This window comes from Marmota flaviventris, chromosome 5 (assembly GCF_047511675.1).
Source record: "Marmota flaviventris isolate mMarFla1 chromosome 5, mMarFla1.hap1, whole genome shotgun sequence".
NCBI lineage: Eukaryota > Metazoa > Chordata > Mammalia > Rodentia > Sciuridae > Marmota > Marmota flaviventris.
In genome coordinates this window covers 115,280,773-115,302,251 of record NC_092502.1, presented here as the reverse complement: position 1 = coordinate 115,302,251, position 21,479 = coordinate 115,280,773, and the positions used below count along the sequence as shown (strand labels likewise).

At 33.3% G+C, this 21,479-nt stretch overlaps 1 protein-coding gene across 1 annotated transcript in view; it reads right to left on the bottom strand.

Annotated features, from left to right (window-relative positions):
* LOC114105237 (snake venom 5'-nucleotidase-like) overlaps window positions 1–19,747 on the bottom strand; it is a 59,975-nt gene extending 40,228 nt beyond the window's left edge. The window contains exons 1-2 of the mRNA XM_027951622.2: window positions 19,587–19,747; window positions 3,847–3,998 (exon numbers count right to left, since the gene is read on the bottom strand). Coding sequence (XP_027807423.2) covers window positions 3,847–3,998; window positions 19,587–19,747 — 313 coding nt within the window. The remainder of the gene's footprint in view (window positions 1–3,846; window positions 3,999–19,586) is intronic.
* Window positions 19,748–21,479: the final 1,732 nt, after the last annotated feature.

Sequence of the window (21,479 nt, the reverse complement as noted above, 5' to 3'; positions counted from 1 at the left end):
AAATAAATATCTTCACTCATATACAAAGAACTATTATTGAGCAACTCCAACATGCCAGACACTACTGTTGGTGTTTAAAATACAGCAAATATAAAACAGAAAAAAATTCTACTCTCATTGAATGAGGCAGACAAACAAAGAATAATTAAGCAAAATGTTAGAAACTTAATAACTGCTTTGGGAAAAAAGTAAAACAAGAAAGGCAGATCGAACACAAAAGTAAAGGGTGTAATTTTAAATAGGGTCCTCAGAGAAGGCAACTCTGGGTAGATATTTAAGCAAGAAAATCCAACCATGTAAATAACTGAAAGAAGACTTTATCAGAAAGAGGGAACAGCAAAAGCACAGAATTTATGTTAAGAATACTCCAGTAGTGATTGAGAAATATAAGCTGACAAAACAGCACCAGCAAAATAAGTTGAGTGACAAGACAATATTATGTGAATCCCAAAAGTAATGGAATGCTAGATCATATCAGGTCTGATTGGCCTGTGAAGACTTGATTTTACTTTGACTAACTTCAGGAGACATTGGAGTTTTTTTAATAGAGGACATTATCTGACATTTCAAAATGTCAGATGGTGGATGGTGTGATGAGAATAATCTATGGGAAGGCAAAAGCAGAACTAGGAAACCATTTTCTGGTAATAATCCAGAAAAGAAATAAAGTTGCTTAAAGCAGGGTGATAGAGTGGATAGGACAAAGTGAATAGATTCTGAACATGTTTCAAAAACAGAACCAGTAGGATCAGCTAGAAAACTGGTTTGAGGCTGCTAAGAGAATGACACCTAAGATGTTTTTACCTAACAGATACAAGGATGAAGAAGATGGAGTTGTATTAACTAAGAAAAGCACAACTACAGAGGAGAATATTTTGTTGGGGAATGAGGGGTTAATTTCAGACCTATTCAATATCCAAGTCAAGATGTCAATTTGGGCTGGGGATGTGGCTCAAGCGGTAGCGCGCCTGGCATGCGTGCGGCCCGGGTTCGATCCTCAGCACCACATACAAACAAAGATGTTGTGTCTGCCGAGAATTAAAAAAAATAAATAAATATTAAAATTCTCTCTCTCTCTCTCCCTGTCTCTCTCTCACTCTCTCTTTTAAAAAAAAAAAAGAAGATGTCAATTAAGCAGTTAGTTAAGAAGATCCAGAGTTGAGGCAAGCAATCAAGATCAAATATATGATTTTGGAGTCAACAAACAAATAGGATTTGAAGTCAGAAATATGATGAGAACACCAAGAGAGTGAATATAGACAGAGAAAAGGAACAATAAATTATTCTAATAGGCAATTAATATCCACACTATTTAAAGAACCCAAAACACAAAACACCAAAAAACAAATAACCCAATCAATAAATGGGAAAATAATCAAAACAAACATTTCTTAAAAGAAGAAATACTATGGCCAACAAATATATGAAAAAATGTTCAACATCCCTAGCACTCTGAGAAATGCAAATCAAAATTATACTGAGATTCCACCTCACTCCACTTAGAATGGCATCAAGAATATAAATAATTAATGCTGGTGAGGATGTTGGTGGGACTTCAAATTAGTACAACCACACTGAAAAGCAGTATGGAAATTCCCCAAAAGACAAGGATTGGAACCACCATATGGCCAAACTACCCCATTCCTTGGTATTTATACAAAAGAACTAAAAGCATACTAAAATGGTACATATATTCCAATGTTTATAGTAGCACAATTCATAATATCCAAGTTACAGAATCAGCCTAGGTGTCTCTCAATAGATGAAAATGTGTTCTATGTACAATGGAGCTTCACTTATACATAAAGAAGAACAAAATTGTGTCATTTGCTGATAAATGAATGGAACTGGAAAACATCATGCTAAGTGAAATAACCAGACTCAGAAAGTCAAGGGTCAAATATTTTCTCTCATATGTGGAAGCAAGAGAGCAAAAAAGAAGAAATAAGAAAGGCATCTCTTATTAAAACAGAGGGAAGACCAACAGCATAGAAGAGAGGCATCCAGAGCGAGGGAAGAACAGAGGGCACAGTGAAGTACTAGGGAACAAAATCTACCAAATTATGCTACATCTATGAATAAATATATCACAATGAATCCTGCTTTTATATATAATTATAATACCTAATTTTAAAAAAATAATAAGAGAAGGAAGACCAGTAGGGTAGAGGAATGGTGTCAGGTGGAGGGAGGAAGGGAGGTAAAGAGGAGGGGCTGAGGAATGAGCGTCATCAAAATATAACTTGTACAGGTTTAAAAATGGCATAATTAATTCCTATATTATATGTATAATTATAATGCACCAATAAAACACTTTAAAGTCATGCAAATAAAAAAACTATAAAAAGTTTCTCAAATTATGGGAAACACTTAAAATTACTCAGTTAACTAACTGTTTGATTGCTATTCCAACCAACAATTCTGTTTCATTTATTTTTTATTTAAATTAAATGCAACTATATATCCTGAATAATTCCCATACTTAAGAGAACATTATAACTTTTCCTAATAAAGTCATAATATAATGTAATACATAAAATAGGATGTACAGTCCTTAAAAATATATTTACAATGCATTTCAAAGGGGTGATTATGATGGAAATATTCAGTAGACTCCTCTATATTTACTCTGTACCTTTTACTATCCTACTCTAGTTTTAGGTAGTCCAGCTTCTACTGACTTCATTAGCTGGCTCCTTTATCTGCCAGCTTCCTATTAGATCAAACCAATGATAGATACAGAAATTTGAGAACTGATTAGGAAAGCAAACAGGGTATATATTCCCTAGATTTCTTCCTTCTTCTTCAGCATTTCAGAATGGCTGATAATAGTTTACTGAAGGTCATGTAATCTAGCAACTAACCTTTTCACAGAACTCCTCCCTTCCCTTTTTAAGGCTTAGATATGCCTCTCTATGCTAAACTCCATACTATCATTAACATAAAGAAAGTGTAAGCAATGTGTATAATTTTAAACTTTCCAGCAGCCACATTTAAAAAAGAAATAGGTAAAAGAAATTTAATATATATTTATTTATTTATCATAATATTCCAATGTATTATCATTTTAGCATGAGATCAATACAAAAAAAGATTGAGATATTTTACAGTCTTCTGTTTTCAGTCTTAAAAGCCCAGTATGTATATTAAACTTACAGTACACCTCAATTGAACTAGCCACATTTAAGGAAATGTCACAGAATGTTAACATAAAATTATGGCATTATGAGTGATTATTTACCATGTCTTGGTACTTTCTATACTCTCAAAATTGCACTAAATTCATTAAAAATAATTTAAAGTGTCAAAACAAACTGCAAAACTAATAAGCTGAACATAACCAACAAGTTTGTCTCGCCTTCTTAGAATAGAAACCACCCAAAAAGTCTATAAAAAGAACACTGAAATCAACCAACTATAGTTTTGTGTTACAAACAATTCAAATAAACTGAAAATAACACCACTTATGGAAAATCTGTATGTTCTTCAGAGAGGGAGTCAAACACTATACAGCCCAGACTGTATTGCTAGTACAATGGTTTTCAACAATCATAGTTTCCTCTTTCATATTCAAGCCCAGGCCCAGCTAACTCAAAATTCATGATCTTAAGTACTCTGATAATATTTTTTTACTTTTGAACAGGCACAATTAAAAATATTATCATATAAAGTCAAACCTAGGTTTGATTACAAATTTTCATATTTACTGAACAGTCCTGATAACTGGCTCTGTCTTAGTGCCTATAAACTGATAAACAGGGTTATTTAACTCCTGTTCCATAAAATATTCTAGAAGCAGTATGTAAATTAGATTTCAAGTAATAAAAAAGGCTTACAAATACTTACCAAACACTGCAAAATGTACTCCCAATTCATTTAATATAGGAATCATATGCTTTCCTTTTGTTATTGTACTTAAAACTGAAGGATTTAAGCAGTCACCACTAAAAATCAAGAGTGGACTCAAGAAATCAAACTTTTTCACAGCTGTTGCAAATCTAAAAAAAAAGTTATATGCTATAATTTCATACCTTTGTCAAAAAGAAACAAACATCTTAAACAGCAACATGGTTTTCCTTTAAATTAAAATAAAAACTAAAATATGAAAACACAACAATTTTTAATTAGATCACTTCCTATAACCAACATACCTCACCTTTTAGCATAGTTGCATTCTGAAAAATTAAAACACAAATTTCTTAAATCATTTTCCATTTAAACATGAGATATATTATAACTCAAAAGATACTTAAAATTATGTGAAATGGATTAAAAGAGCACACTTTAAAGTACATAGCAAAACAAACTTTGCTAAACATATAAATCCTTAAGTATAAATTAAATCCCCTGGGGACCAGATGAAAGGAGGTTTATCTAATGTTTAACTAAGTTTTTTAAATTAAATTTATTGCATCAAGTTTGATATAAGAGAACGCCTCTTTCCATCCTTATAATCTAATGTTCCAATGGTAAACAAATTCCTCAAGACTCATTACTGTATACTTCCTTCATCCAATGCATCCCTTTGCTTTCACTGAAATCTGAACTTTCCCTAAGGACTGTAGTTACTTTACTAAACTTGTCCTCTCTAGTGGCCACTGCTCATTTTCTGACTTCCACAATAAACAGGATAGGGAGTGAAGAGAAGAGAGAGAAAAGAGGCATTCCCCAAAACTAATTTTAGACTGGACAAAGCTTCCCTTTTAAGCCTCAAGTTATCTAAATCTACCACTTGCTGTGCCAGCAAGTCCCGACATATTCAGTAACAGCACTCACTTCAAGAACTGGCCTTAGATTATGAAAAATCTATGTACATGATTCTGATCGTTTTTTTTTTACATAACGAAAACCAAAATTTATCTCCCCACATTCATGTATCTTCTACCTTTCCCTTTTCTCCATATTTTGCCATTCTTTTTGTGACATTAACACCTTGAAGAGGCTCTACTACTTTGATAACTATCTCTAGTCCACTACATAAACTCATTGTTGTGGCCACATCTGCAATTTTAAAAATCCTTTTAAAGATGTACCTGATTCCTACATGTCTTTCCAGCCTTATCTCCTCTTTCAAAATGCACTCTAGCCCCAGGGACTATAGAAAATCTCTCTCAAACTTTTATTTCAAACGTACTATTCCTTCATAACCAAAATACCCTTTCCCAACCAAATACAGGAAAGTCTTCCTTCTCATTTTAAAGCTTGTGAGCTCTGGGAAATCTCTTTGGCATATGAAAAATACCAGCATCATTGTTCTTGCACTTACTTATTTTTGATAAAGGTTACTCAAGGCCAGTATTGCAATACCATGATGCTTGATCTGATAACTAAGTTAGCAACAAAATAAAGGTAAGCAGTACATAAAGCATGGATATGCTGGACAAAGGGACAATTCAAGCCCTGAAGCAGAACAGTATGAGATTTCTTCAAGCTACACAGAATGGAATACAACTTAAAAATATGAATAATTTATTCCTGGAAGCTTCTATTTAATATTTTCAGACCATTGTTGACTGGGTAATTGGAACCACAGAAAGCTAAATCATGCTTGGTCAGGGGGAGCAGGGAAATTAGCATACATTCCTGTTTCAAAATTTATTCACTCACATTGTTCCAGCTATAGTCTATATTATATGATTTCCAAATCAAAATCTCAGACTAGTCACCAAGTATTATACTACAAAATATGTAAGGAATACTACCTAAATTTAAGATTAAACTATCTAGTAAAGGACTAAGTGAGGCTTCTGCTCTCAAGCAGGATGTAGCAATTTTGGCAGACTACATTCCCATTTCAAAAACAAATAATAATTTTGAAAACATCAAAGAACTAAGGGAGTAAAAAAAATTAAATGACTTGAAATTCCATAAAGTTGAAAACCTCTAAGAGGTAAGCAATTTATCACTGACTGGGGGATATCTGTCAATTATGGATGAATGACATTGTGAGTATAAAAGATGCAGAAAGGTTAAACAGAAAATAAAGTCTAACATACACAACATACAAGTAATTAGAATCCAAAGAGGAGAAGAAAAAGAGTCTGTATCAGAAGTAACATTTAAAGAGCTATTATCCATAATTCCTCAAGTTGATTTAAAAAGAACCCACTAACATGTTCAAGAACCTCAGTGAAGCAAAGAAAGATATGAACAAAAAACTACCTTAGCACATCATAATCAACCTGCTTAGAAAACAAAGATAAAAAACTTAAAAGTAGAGCAGGGTTAGTAGGGTGATTGTGGTGATGGTATACAACATTACTGATACCTGACATTACAACATAAATTTTGGAGGCCATAAGACATTATAAAAAGTATTGGGAAAAATACCTGCTAATCTAAAATCTTATGGTCAACAAGGAATGATTAAAAAATGAATGAAACATGGACATTTATAGACAAAAAGAAAATTTATTGCCATTCAATCTGTATTACCAGAAATATTACAGAAAATTATTCAGGTTGACAAAATGATTCCAGGTAAATGCAACTGAACTATATACATAGAAATGAAGAGCACTGGAAAAGGTAAATATGTAATTTTATTTTATTTATTTTTGATAGTGAGGATTGAACACATAGACACTTTACCACTAAGCTACATCCCCAACTCTTTTTATTTCGAAACAGAGTGTCTCTAAATTGCTTAGGGTCTTGCTAAGTTGCTAAGGCTGTCCTGAAATTTGCAATCCTCCTACCTCAGCCTCCCAGGTCATTGGAATTACAGGTATGCACCACCCTGACTGTCTATAATTTTTTAACTGACTATTCAAATGAAAAATATTAATAATGTCATGTATAAATGAAACTAAAAGAGGTACACGTAAACACTAGGAGGAAGATAATTAAAGTACTAGTTTCATACAACGTTCAGGAAGTAACAGAAGATTAATAAGTTAAATAACAAATGAAGGATATATACATGTAAATGGACTAAACACTCCCATTAAATAAAAGAGATAAAAAGATTAAGTGGAAAAACCCTACAGTAATCTACTTGCAAGAGATACATTGTAACTCAACTCAAAGTGGATCAAGGACCCTGGCATTAGACCAGAGACCCTGTGCATAGTAGAAGGAAAAACAGGCCCAACTGTCCATCATATCAGCTCAGGAACAGACTTCCTCAATAAGACGCCTAAAACACAAGAAGTAAAATCAATAATGGGATGGCATCAAACTAAAAAACTTCTTCACAGCAAAGGAATCAAGAACATGAACAGAGACTCTACAGAATTGGAGAATATCTATCACCTGCACCTCAGATACAGCATTAATCTCCAGGATATATAAAGAACTCAAAAAACTTAACACCAAAAACACAAATAACCCAACCTATAAATGGGCATAGGAACTGAACAGGGACTTCACAGAAGAAACATGAATAGTCAAAAAATATGAAAAATGTTCAACATCTCTAGAAATTAAAGAAATGCAAATTAAAACTACACTAAGATTTCATCTTACTCCAGTCAGAATAGCAATTACAAACAATACAAGTAACAATAAACGTTGGTGAGGATGTGGGGGAAAAGCTTCACTCATACATTGCTGGTAGGAGTGCAGACTGGTACAACCACTCTGGAAAGCAGTATGGAGATTCCTCAGAAAACTTGGAATGGAACCACAATTTGACCTGGTTATTCCACTCTTCAGCTTATACCCAAAGGACTTGAAACCAGCATACTACAGTGACACAGCCATATCAATGTTTATAGCAGCTCAATTCACAATAGCCATGCTATGGAACCAACCTAGATGCCCTTTAACAGATAAATGGATAAAGAAAATGTGGTAAGTACACACAATGAAATACTATTCGGCCATAAAGAAGATTGAAATCATGGCATTTGCTAGTAAATGGATGGAGCTGGAGAATATCATACTAAGTGAAATAAGCCACTCCCCAAAACCAAAGGTCAAAGGTTCTCTCTGATATGTAGATGTGAACCCAAATAAGGGAGGATAAGGAGAGGAAGTATAGAAATTCATGAGATTAGATTAAGGGGAATGAAGGAAAGTGAGGAAGTATGAAAATAGGAAAGACAATATAATGAATCGGACATAACTTTCTTATGCTCATATATGAATACACAACCAGTGTAACTCCACATCATGTTCAACAACGGGTTCAAAATTATAATGTGTTGCACCCCATGTATTATAATATGTCAAAATACACACTTCTATCATATGTATTTAAAAACAAAAAATAAAAAGAATGAAGGAATAAGAATTTAAAAATCAATAAAAGAAAAACTATGTGCAAAAGAGATGCATTTGAAATATAATGCTATCAAAAGTTGAAAAATTGTAAATAATATACTATATAAACACTAACCAAAAGAACACTGATATAGATATATAAATATAAGGAAAAGATAGAACTTAAGAAATATTACTGCAAGTACTACTACAGATTAAAAGGTATACTATTTTTAGCTATTAAAGTGTTTATTCAGAAGAAAAATATAAAATACATTTGTATGCACTCAATAACACTGCCTCAAGAAAGATAAAACAAAAGTTGACAAAAATAAAAGGAAAAAATGAAGAAATTCATTATCTTGTCAATTTAAAAAAATACTTTTCTCAGTGTCTGATAGAATAACCAAATGAAAAATCTGATAAAGATACAAAATATTTGAAAAACATGATTAACCAACTTGACAAAATTCACATACAGAAGACTATACACAATAACACAATATGCCTGTTTGAGGGAATATGAATTTTTTTAAAAAATATGCTAGATCTAATAAGTATTCAAGTTCTGTAACATAAAGAATATTCTCCCTTACCTTAATGAAATTAAAGAAGCACTCAATAACAAAAGATAAGTAGAAAAGTTCTATATATTTAGAAATTAGGCAACACAAATCTAAGTAAGTTATGGGTCTAATTAAAAAATCACACTGGAATTCTGCAATGAATAATAATGGAAATACAACACCTTACAGCTTGTGAAATAGAGCTAATATGGTATTAGTAATTTATAGTTCAACATGCATATACTAGAAAAGCAGAAAAATTTTTAAATATGTAATCAAGTTTCAACTTCCAGGCAAGTTAGAAAACAAATACCAAATTAAGCTGAAATAAAGTAGAAAAAAAGAGTGAAAATAAAAATACAATAATTAAAAAGTCAATCAAGCTAGAATTTCATTCATAGAAAAAAATTCATAAAATAAATGTTATAGAAAAACTGAGAAAAATTAAATTATCAATAACAGAAATAAACAAAATTAATACAGATTCTATAAATTTTAAGATGATAAAAAAGAAAATATTAAAAATACCCCTGGTAGGGGGCTAAGAATATATCTTGGTGGTAGAGTGTCTTCCTGGCATGCAGGAGGCCCTGAGTTCTATATCAGCATCACACACACACACACACACACACACACACAAACACACACACACCCCACCCCTCCTGTCAATTATTTGGAAAATTCACACAAAACAAATTCCTTGAAAAATATAACAAAACCAACACAAAGTTGTAAAAAATCTGAATTTTCCTGTCTATTAAAGAAACTGAAACCTTAATTTAGAACTTTTCAGCAATAACAAAACTTCAGTCCTATATCTCCACTGGAGAATTCTTCCAAGCACTTTTAAGAGGAAAATCTATTATTCTTAAATAAATTCTTCCAGAGAAGAGAAAAGGAGTAAGATTTTCCAACTAATTTTATAAGGTCAGAATCATCTTGATACCAAAGCCTGAAAAACATAAGAAGATTGTAAGAGAATATCACTTATGAACACAGTCACATAATTCTTAAACAAAATGTTAGCAGACTGTATTAAGTAATATGTAAGAAGAGTAAGACATTATAACCAAGTAGGGTTTATTCCAGGGATGCAAGGATAGTTTAACATAAAAGCAAAACATAAGTATTACATTAAGGATAAAAATCATTGATTTTCCTGCACCTATCTAAAAAAGATACAAAAAAAGTATCGAATTTCAATATCGATTCCTGGGAAAAAATAATCATCAAACTAGGAATATGAATGTTTTAGGTAGAAAATCTTTTTTTTAGAAATTTACTACATAAATTTCAACATAAAATTTATATGTAAGTGCAAAAGTTCTAGAATAGAGAAGCAAATATTGAATAACAAGTAAACTAAAGGACTTACTCAGTTGAGCATCAAGACTTACTTTAATAAAGCTATGGTAATTAAGATAGTAAAGTATTATCTTAGATGAAAGAGAACAAAGTAGTCACACACATAGTCACTTGATTTGCTACAGAAACACTTCTTTTCAGTGTGGGAAAAGACAGCTTTTTCAATTAACAAGACTAGATCTAAATATACAAATAGTGCAAGTATACACATATAAATATAATTATTAAAAATATATGCTACAAGAGCAAAATTTTACCCCTAACTCAACCACACATAAATATTATTTCAAGGTGGATCACAAATCTAATCTAAGAACCAAAATAATAAATTATTTAGAAGAAACTATAGAACATCATCTTCATAATTTTGGAGCAAAGACTTCTTAAGATGAGAAAAACACAAATCACAAAAGAATGTATTGATAAATTTAGTTTAAATTAATAAAATGTATTTATCAAAATACACCATTAGAATAGTAAAAAGGCAAATACTGACTACAGAATATATCTTTAAAGCACATTCAACAATAGAATAATATCCAAAATATATTAACTACTCTAACAAATCAATTTTTAAAAAGGCAGGCAATTATATTTTTTAAAAATTTTAAGCCTTAACTAAAGAACAAATGTAACTGGCCAATAAACATGAGAAAAAAAAATGCTCAATATCATCACTTAACAAGAAATGCAAATTAAGCCCACATGGTATATCTATACATATAACTATACACCTAGCACAATGGTAAAATTAAAAACACAATACAAAATGGCAAGAATACAAAGCAATTAAAACTCTCATACATTTCTGATGGACACATAAGTTGGTAAAACTATTTTGGGAAGATGTTTGGCAGCATCTACTAAAACTATACATATGTCTGTATGTGACATTAAAATTCCACTCCTGGGCATACACCCAACAGAAATGAATTCAGTCCACCAAATTATTATACAAGAATGCTGATGGTAGTGATTTCATAAAAGCAAATGTAAGAAAACAATCTAAATGCCCTTAAACATTACAATAGATAAATTGTGCTGTATTCACAGTTAGAATACAACTCAACAATAAAAGGAACAAATTATTGTTACATACAATATGGATGAATCTCAATGCTAAGCAAAAGCAGCCAAACACAAATGATGCATGCTGTACAATCTTAAGGGGTAGAGAAAAGATAGTAGAGATTGGAAAGGGCATGAAGAAGTCATGTACTGTTCTGGAAATACATGATTACATTAATAAAAATTAAGTAAGCTCTACCCTTAAGATTTGTATTCTTCAGTATACTAAATACCTCCCTTTTTTAAATATTGGAAAATAATACATATGCACTATACAAGACAGTAAAGAAAAAATTATTAGTACAAAAATTGACCAGTACAGGAGTTCAGATGACCCTAAGGACAGCTATATTTAAGATGGACAGTAAAAGGATTTAGTCCAAATCTCAGGAATCATCTAAGTAAAAAAGAATAAAAATATGAGCAAGATTATAAAATTTAAAAATACAAGCCATATGTGATGATTAGTGTTAAGTATTCCAGCAGTTCCTAAAGTATTTCTTCAAACCAGAAGCAATCAATATCACTTGGAAACAATGGAAATTCAAATTCTTATGCCCCCTTCTCAGATGCTAGGTTCAGGCACAGAAATGTGTTTTAAAAATCCCTCTGGGAAATTCTAATACATGCAAAATTTGAGAACCAATGTTATAAAATAAAGTGAAAAAAGAAAAAAAAATCTATAAAAATAGGTCACAATTACAGTTTTACTCTTTGGAAAGGCCATGTAAATTATTTGGGATAAGGTTAATATATTAAATGAGAGATCAAAGTTATGAGAAAGAGGTGTTCTGGAGCTGATGAGTTTGATTTTAGACACAGAATATACTATTCAAGGAAACATCAAAGTGGGTTTTCTCAACAGGCAGGCAAAAATGTAGGACTGAAAAGAGGTTGAGGCTAGATTATAAATCTAGGAATAGAATATGTGAAGTTGTTAATGCCAGAATTTACAAATGGCAATACACTACTAGGTCTTAGAAAAACAAACTTAATAGAAATAGACCTTGCCACTGCAAATTTACAATCTAAATTAGAAGTTCTCAAATTTTTCAGTCAAGAACCTTTACATACTTTAAAAAATAATTAAGAAACCAAAAAGCCTTTTTATATGGGTGATAGCTGCTATTACTTATCATATCAGAAAATAAATCTCAGAAATATATATATATATACATATATATATATATATATATATATATATATATATATATATATATATATATACTTGTTAATGTTCATATCTATAAATCCAGCATCTCTCCCTCTCCATAAGGTCCATTTTCAATACAGCAGAATGATACTTTTAAAATCTGATAGTTTATATCATTCCTCTACTCATAACTTCCCGTGGATTCCCAGTTTATTTAAGTTGAAAACCAAAACTGTCAATATGACAATAATCTATGATGTGATTTCTGCTAACTCTGTGATCTCATCTTCTACTAATATCCCTTTGCTTTCTCAGCTCCAGCCAGTTGCCTCCTGATGGTCATGAAACCCAATAAGCACATTTTCATCTCAGAACCTTTGCTCTTGCAATTTCTTCAACCTGTAACACTCCTCATAGACAACCAAATGTCTCATAGTACCTCATTTTACTCACATTTCACCTCAAGTGACACCCAATCCATGAGATCCCATCATATTAACATTTTTATAAAATAGGAGCCATCCCCAATTTCAAATTCATACTTCCTATTCTGTTTATCCTGTATTATTTCCATTTATTACCATCTGATAAAATACATGCTTTCTTCTTTTATCTTACTCCCAACTAAAACACAAGCACTTATCAGGGCTGGATTTTTTCTCTTCTGTTCCCTGCTATATCATCACTGCCTAAAACATTCCCTATATGGTTCATTTTATTGAGTTATATTATTAATAACTCCGACACCAGGTATTCCATACCTGATAAATGGTATACTTTCAATGAATATTTGTTGAACCAAATAAATATTAAATAAATCTCTACTTTAGTAAGCAGAGAAGTGAGCAATGGAACTGAAGACTAACTTTCAGACACACAAACATTTAAGGAAGAGAAGTCATGACATCTTGCTAATCTTATAACCAAAGTCAAAATGGTCCAGAGATTCCATCAATCTAAATACACACAAATTCTTTCTGCAACTTCTTAGTTACAATTATGAACAGAATATTCCCAGAAAAGCCACAGCACAAGAATATTCATTAAATGAGTTCTAATTTCTTTTTATCATCAGAATAGTCCAGAAATCATATGAGTACTTTCATTTGTTCCTTCAAAGGCAGTCACTAATGTGGTCTATTTTCTAGTATCTCAGTATGGTCTCCAAGTTTCATACCTCTGATACCAAAGATATTGCTGATCCAAATCTCTTGAACTCTACCAAAGACACTAACATTTTCCTTAGTATAAGAAATATGTATATGAATAGTAGGTTTAATAAAAGGCACGAGATGAAATAAAACTACTAAGAGCTTGTACTGAACTGCACAACACATACAAAGAATGTATTTCCCAAATCCAATTCTGCTGTCAGACGTATATTGTTTTTAAGCCCTCAAAAGTCAATCCATGGTTTTTCTTTAGGCTTCCATAAAAATTGAAAGGAAATTAATAACATCCATTTTCTGAGAAACAGCTTTTTAGTTTGAATCCATCCCATTTATTGATTCTTGATTTTACTTCTTGTGCTTTAGAAGTCTTTAAAAAGTCGGAACATAAGCGGACATGAAGGTGATTTGGGTGTACTTTATTTTCTGTGAGGCTCAGGGTCTCTGTTTTAATGCCCAAGTCTTTGATCCACTTTGAGTTGACTTTTGTGGGGGGTGAGAGAGGGAGGTTTAATTTCATTTTGCTACACACAGATTTCCAGTTTTCTCAGCACCACTTGTTGAATAGGGAATTTTTTTCTCCAACGTATGTTTTCAGCACCTTTGTCTAGCATGAGATAAACATATTTATGTGGTGTTGTCTCTGTGTCTTCTATTGTGTACCATTGGTCTACATGTCTATTTTGGTGTCAATACCATGCCGTTTTTGTTACTACTGCTCTGTAGTATAGTTTAAAGTTTGGTAGGGATGTCTCCTGCTTCATTATTCTTGCTAAGAATTGCCTTGGCTATTCCGGGTCTCTTATGTTTCCACATTAATTTTATGATTGCTTCTTCTAGCTCTACGAAGAATGTCATTGAAATTTTAATAGGAATTGTATCAAATTTCTATAAAAGTTTTGGGATGGCCATTTGGGCAATATCCAAGAGCATGGGAGGTCTTTCCATCTTCTAAGGTTTTTTTCAATTTCTTTGTTTAGTGTTCTATAGTTTTCATTGTAGAGGTCTTTCACATCATTTGTTAGATGGATTCCCATGTTGTTGTTGTTTTTTTTTTTTTGAGGTTATTGTGAATTGGGTAGCTTTCCTAATTTATCTATGCAACAAAGGAAACACTAAATAACATAAAGAGACAGCCTACAAAACAGGAAAAAATCTGCATCTCCATCTGCACCTCAGAAAGAGCTTTAATCTCCAGGATATATAAAGAAATGCAAATCAAAACTAAGATTTCATCTCACTGCTGTCAGAATAGTAATCATCAAGAATACAGGCAACAATAAATGTTGGCAAGGATGTGGTGGAAAAGGTACACTCATACATAGATGGTGGAACTTCAAATTGGTGAAAGCACTATAGAAAACAGTGTGGAGATTCCTCAGAAAATTGGAAATGGAACCACTATTTGACCCAGCTATCCCACTCCCTGGTTTATACCCAAAGGACTTAAAATTAGCATACTATAGTGACGCAGCCACATCAATGTTTATAGCAGTTCAATTCACAATAGGTAGACTATGGAACCAACCTAGGTGTCCTTCAATAGATGAATGGATAAAAAAAATGTGGTATATATTCTCAATGGAATATTACTCAGCTTTAAAGAGGAGTGAAATTATGGCATTTGCCAGTAAATGGTTGGAAGTAGAGAATATCACGCTAAGTGAAATAAGCCAATCCCACAAAACCAAAAGCCAGATGTTTTCTCTAATATGCAGATGCTAATTCATAATAAGGCAAAGGGCACTAGGGAAGAATAGTGTTACCTTAGATTAGGTAAAGGTAAGTGATGGGAGGGGAGAGCAGGGGATGTGGGGATAGGAGATAGTAGAATGAAACATGTATGTATATACATGACTACATGACCAATATGATTCTGCAACATGCATACTCTGAAAAATGAGAAATTATATCCCACCTATGTATGATGTATCAGAGTACATAAATGCATTCTACTGTCATGTATAACTAATTAAAACAAATTAAAATTTAAAAAAAACTAAAAAAACTATAAACACCAAAAAAACAAACAACCAATCAACATATGGGCTAATACTGAACAGACATCACAGAAGAAATACAATCAATCAACACATGATAAAATGTTCATCTCTCGCAATTAGAGAAATGAAAATCAAAATTAATCTAAGATTTCATCTCACTCCAGTCAGAATGGCAATTATCAACAATATAAGTAATAATAAGTATTGGCAAGGATGTGGAGGAAAAGTTTCAAATTGGTACAACTGCAAATTGGTACAACCACTATGGAACAAACCAAGTTTTCCTCAGAAAACTTGGAATGGAACCACCATTTGACCCAGCTATCCCACTTCTCAGTTTATACCCAAAGGACTTAAAATCAACATACTACAGTGATATAACCACACTCGTGTTTATAGCAATTCAACTCACAATAGCTAAACTATGGAACCAACCTAAATGCCCTTCAATATATGAATGGATAAGGAAAATGTAGTATATAGACACAATGGAATATTACTCAGCCTTAAAGAAGAATGAAATTATGGCATTTTCAGGCAAATGGATGGATCTGGAGAATATCACGGTAAACAAAATTAGCCAAACCCAAAAACCAGAGGCTGAATGTCTTCTCGATAAGTGGATGTTGATCCATAAAGGTGGGTGGTAAGGAAGGAACTTTGAATTGGACAGAGAGGAGTGAGGAGAGGGAAGCGGGTGTAGGGGATGGGAAGGACAATGGAATGAGATGGACATCATTATCCTATATACATGTATGATTACACTACCAGTGTGACTCTGCACCATACACAGCTAGAGGAATGACAAGTTGTGCTTCATTTGTGTACAACTGTCAAAATGCATTCTACTCTCATGTATAACTAATTAGAACAATTTAAAAAATAAAAAATTAATGACATTCATGAATGTCACTAGAATATTTATTAGAGGTTAAATTATGTTCCCAAAAATATTATGGTGAAGTCTTAATCCCCAGTATCTATAAGTATAATGGAACCTCATTTGGAAACAGATTCTTTGCAGATATAATTAAGATAACATGAGATGATTAGGGTGGACCCTGATTCAATGACTAGTTTCCTTACAGGACAAGGGAAATCTGGGCACAGATACATAGAGGGAGAATACCATGTGAAGACAGACTAGAGACTGGAGTAATATATTTGTAATCCAAGGAATACCAAGGATTCCTGGCCTTTGCCAGAAAGTAGGTGGAAGCATGGAACAGATTCTACCACAAAGCCCTTAAAGAAACCAATTCTTCCAACACCTTGATTTCAGATTTCCAGTATCCAAAGCTGCGAGAGAGAGAGAAAAAAAAACTTTTATTATTGAAGCAACCCATTTTGTGGTATTTTGCTACATCAATCCTAGGAAACTAATGCAATACTGATATAAATAAATGGATAAATAAAAATAAGGAAAACACAAATCTTCCATTAAGAAGTTCTACAAATAATTTGAAGTTGATATTTCACCCGTTAGGTTAAAAAGCATTAACTCCCCATTTCTTAAATGTGAGCTGCACATAGTCACTCCTTACAAGTACAGTACGAAAATTCTGAGGGGAAAGAGTAGTTTTAGAGTAGCGAAACCTGACAAAGATCAATACTGACAATGATAAATCATGTTGGTAATATGTACCCCTGGGAAAAAAATTATGAAAATGTGACTTTATTTCTATGTTCTATGGTATAATCTTAAGCAAAATACCAGACAAATCTCAAATAAATGATATACTACAAAACACCTCACAAGTACTCCTCAAAATTGTCAAAGTTATTATAAACAAAGAGGTTTAATAAAACTGCCACAGCCAAAAACAGCCCAAGGAGTCAGGAACAACAAATATAATGTGGTATCCTGTATGGGATCCTAAAACACAAAAAGAACATCATGAAAAATTGCAGATATGAGAATGAAGTATGGATATTGGTTAGTAACAACTATCAAGTTTGATTCACTAATTGTAACAAATAACACTAATGTACTCATGTAAAATGTAAGTAATGGGGAACATGCAAAATTTTGTACTATGTTCATAATTTTTGTGAAAATCTAAAATAGCTTAAAACATTTATAAAAAATAAATGACCAACAATAAATAGAATTCAGTTCATTAACCACCACCACCATGGTCAGATTAAATTAAAAACTCACATTCAGTACCATTTTATCAGTTCAGTTGTACCAGCATGTCCCATCCTCCTCCATTAAAAAGTAGTACCCACTTTGTACCAGACATTAATGTGGGTACTGAGAAAAACAAGATGATAAAAACAAAGTTCCGGCTGAGTAGTTCACATTCTGATATAAATTCATAAATCTTAAAGACCAGGGCATATGCAGTTTCCTACCTGATCCTCAGCATGATTCCAATTATACATCCTATAGTGACTTGGAACGGACAATTTTAACTAAAAACACAAGCAAACTGTAAGCACTGGTGAAGGAAGAAACTAGCCTACCCCTATGAAGGAACACTCAGTAGGCCTCTAAATGGCTTGTACTACAACAAATGAACTTCTCCACAGAGAAGATGTAGAATTTCAAGAATAGGATTTTCTTCCCAATTCTCAGAAGAGCCACATACATGCAAAAGAACTTGGGGAGGGGGATTAAAATACTGGAAAGATAAATACTACTATTCACTTCTACTTACCTACTCAAAAATTAACATTTATTATTGACTCAAATTAACATTTCCTTTCCAACACCAATTCCCAAGAAACTAGACACTCCTTCAGAAATAGTTTAATGCTCTTGTTACTCAATATTAAACAAAATAATGGTAGATTCCTCCATTTTCTTCTACTTAAACCCTAATGTTTCCCTTTCTGTGTGTATACATGTACATATACACGTTCTTTAACATGTCATTAACTACTATGTCTTCTTTATTGTATCTGCTATCTCCCAAATCCATCTGTTCCTTTTAATTCTTACTGCCCAACCTGACTTAATAACTATATTCATACAAAGAGCCTCAGTGATTTCTCCTTTAATAGATTTTCTAACCTTTTATATCCAAAATCCCCCTTATTATTTCCAAAATACCTCTTGGATCATGTTATTAACACCTTTTTGATCATCTACAAAAACCAAGACTAGTTCTCCAATTGCTAACCAAACATTCAACATTTTATATGACCCCATGTTTTATATCCCATCCCATGCTCCTTTAGATTAGTGCCACACTGCCTTACCTTAGCACCCATTTGATTTCCCCATTTACTCTTTTTCATCTTTGAATTACTGAGAGCAATTAGATGGCATGGAGCCCAACCTCACTTTATAACAAATAAATAAAGGAAAATAAAGTTCAGAGAGAAGGTTTAAGTGACTTGCCTTATATTACCCAAGCAGGAAAAAAAAATATCAAACTTATAAAAACCTAGGTTCCCTAAGCTGCAATTCCTAATTGTTCTCACCTAACTCACATTCTACCAGTCTTTAAATTCCTGTCAAATATCGTCCTGTCTTGATCACTCTAGGGCCACTAGTTTGTAGCTGTATTGGCAAAAGATGAAGGAAATATATGTTTAAAAAATGTAGGTTCCTGACAATTAGTAGTTAATAGACATCTGGCAAATTTATAATACAGAGAAGGGGGAAATTATTAATTGCTTAGAACAGGCTAAACACTTGATAGCTGCTTTCCATAAATCACCTGTTAATCTTGAGGAGAAATAAAACAATTTTCTCTTTACAAACGCTGAAATAGGTTCAATAAGCCCTGCTCCAAGATCACAAAAATAGTGGAAAAGTTGTGTCCAGATCCAGGGTTGGATTAAAAACAAGGGCACTTCCCACAGTGCACATTTCAAGACAGGGTTTCAGATACCAGACCCAGCGTTTTTCACCTTAGCCCTGCTACTACCTGATGGCTTGGAAACCATCCCATTATTAGCTAGAGCAAGCACGGAGCTGAAGCTCACACAAGAGGGTCTTTGCCAGGGAAGCCCTGCCAGCTTCCAGGCGTTCTTGATGGGTTTCGAAGGCCACATATCCCGCTTAACCCCTCCGGAATCTGATAGGGGAAGATGACGGCCACACCTAGCAGCGCCTCCTACAGGCTCCTCTGGACTCGGGTCCACGTCATACACGTCGTTGAAATGAAGGATGGTCAAGTCGCAGGGACTGATGTCTCCTGGGCAAGAAGACAGCTCTGGGGACTGAGGCAGTGCCACCAGGGGAGCCTGCTCGGCAGCCTCCATTCCCTAGAGAAAGAAACCACTCCGGCTCTCTCAGCTTCGATGTCCCCTCCACAAAAGGTGCGGGTGCGCCTGCGCAAAAGTAGCACGTGGGTGCCGTGGCGTGCGCGCGCACTACAGCGTGCTTTGCAGCCTTGCGCGGGCCCTCCGCCACCTTGGATCACCGAGGTGGTACGCTGTGGCTCGCGGGCTGTTGAGGACCTAACGGAAACCCAGGTGCCTTTTGTTTCCTCTTTCACAGGATATGGCAAAAGGGGATTCAGACCAGCAAAACTCATGGCACTGGGAGTGTAGTCACAGTTCGTTTCTGTAGAATTTTGTAGTTTCAACATTTTTAACCCTGATCCTTATAAAAATTCTGACCTCTTGACAGGGACATAGCAGGCTATTTTTCAAGGACTCTTTAAGTACAACCTTTTCTGCAACTAAATACGTAATTCCTCCAGTGTCTCTGAAAGGTTACTTCTGTTTTCCCAGTCAATTTAAAATAATTAAATATCTTTATACCAGGCACTTGTGCATGGGCCGACTACAAAACAAAATAGACCTGCCTTTAGGGAGACCATACAAGATGATTTCATCTGATTCTTTGCCATATCCTGAGGTCCCCTTTCTGTCTCCACCATAAAATCCCAATGACCTTTCCTTATGTCACTTTTATTTAAAAATCCACGCAGTTCAAGATTTTTCTATTTACCTCATGATTCTTCATCTGTACTTTTCTATCGTCTCTAATATTATGACTCTGAAATACAGTCGTCTGTTGTAATGTGAGCTCTGATATGCTTGTGAGAATAGAGCAGGTCAAAAAATAATGTGCCTGTTGAATTACATTTTACACTCATTATTAAGGACTCATCAAATCTATCCAATAAATAATGTACCCCAGAGAACTGCAACCCCTTGAAATATTGCCAGTTGGTCATTTGCTCAATTGAACTTTGATTAAATGGACACATCTAGAAGAAAACAAAGTGCCAAATTTGATAAAATAAGAAAAATAAAACTTGAACAAATAAATGAAATTAAACTGAAGTAATAGCAAAGTTTTCTCCTTCCCCCAAACCAAGAATGTTTAACATGTGAGTTGTACAAAGTTGTTCAGTCTATTTTATAAAATTAGTGCAATTAAGATTCCAAAACCAGATCACAGAAAGATAAATATATAAACTCATTTTATTTATAACTGTGGGTGTAAAATTTCTTTTAAAATAAGTTCAGTAGTACATTTCAAAATGACATTGTTTAGCATTTATCCCAAGAATATTAACAATGGCTTAACAACAGAAAAATCTGTCAATGTAATATATGCCATAGTGATATATTGAAATAGAAAACTAAATGATTATGGCAAATGACACAAAAAGTCTGATAAAATTAAGTATTAAAAATTCATAACAATTGAAGAAAATGACTATTTTAGCTTGGTAAACCAACAGTAAAATTCTATATAGTAAACTAACTTTAAGTATGTTCCCTATAGGACCAGGAATAAGACAGGTCTGGCCCCAATCACCACCATGGTTTAACAGATTACTGGACATCTGGAAAATGCTGTAAGAAAAAGAAAAAGGTGAAAGGGGAGAAAGATACAAGGGGGAAAACAGTGTAACATGCCAAACTGAGTGAATAAATGACAAAAATCACCAAATCACCTTAACAGACACAGAAAAAGCGTTTGACAAAATCCCACAGTCTTCCAAGATTAGAAACTCAACAAATGAGAGAGAAAAAA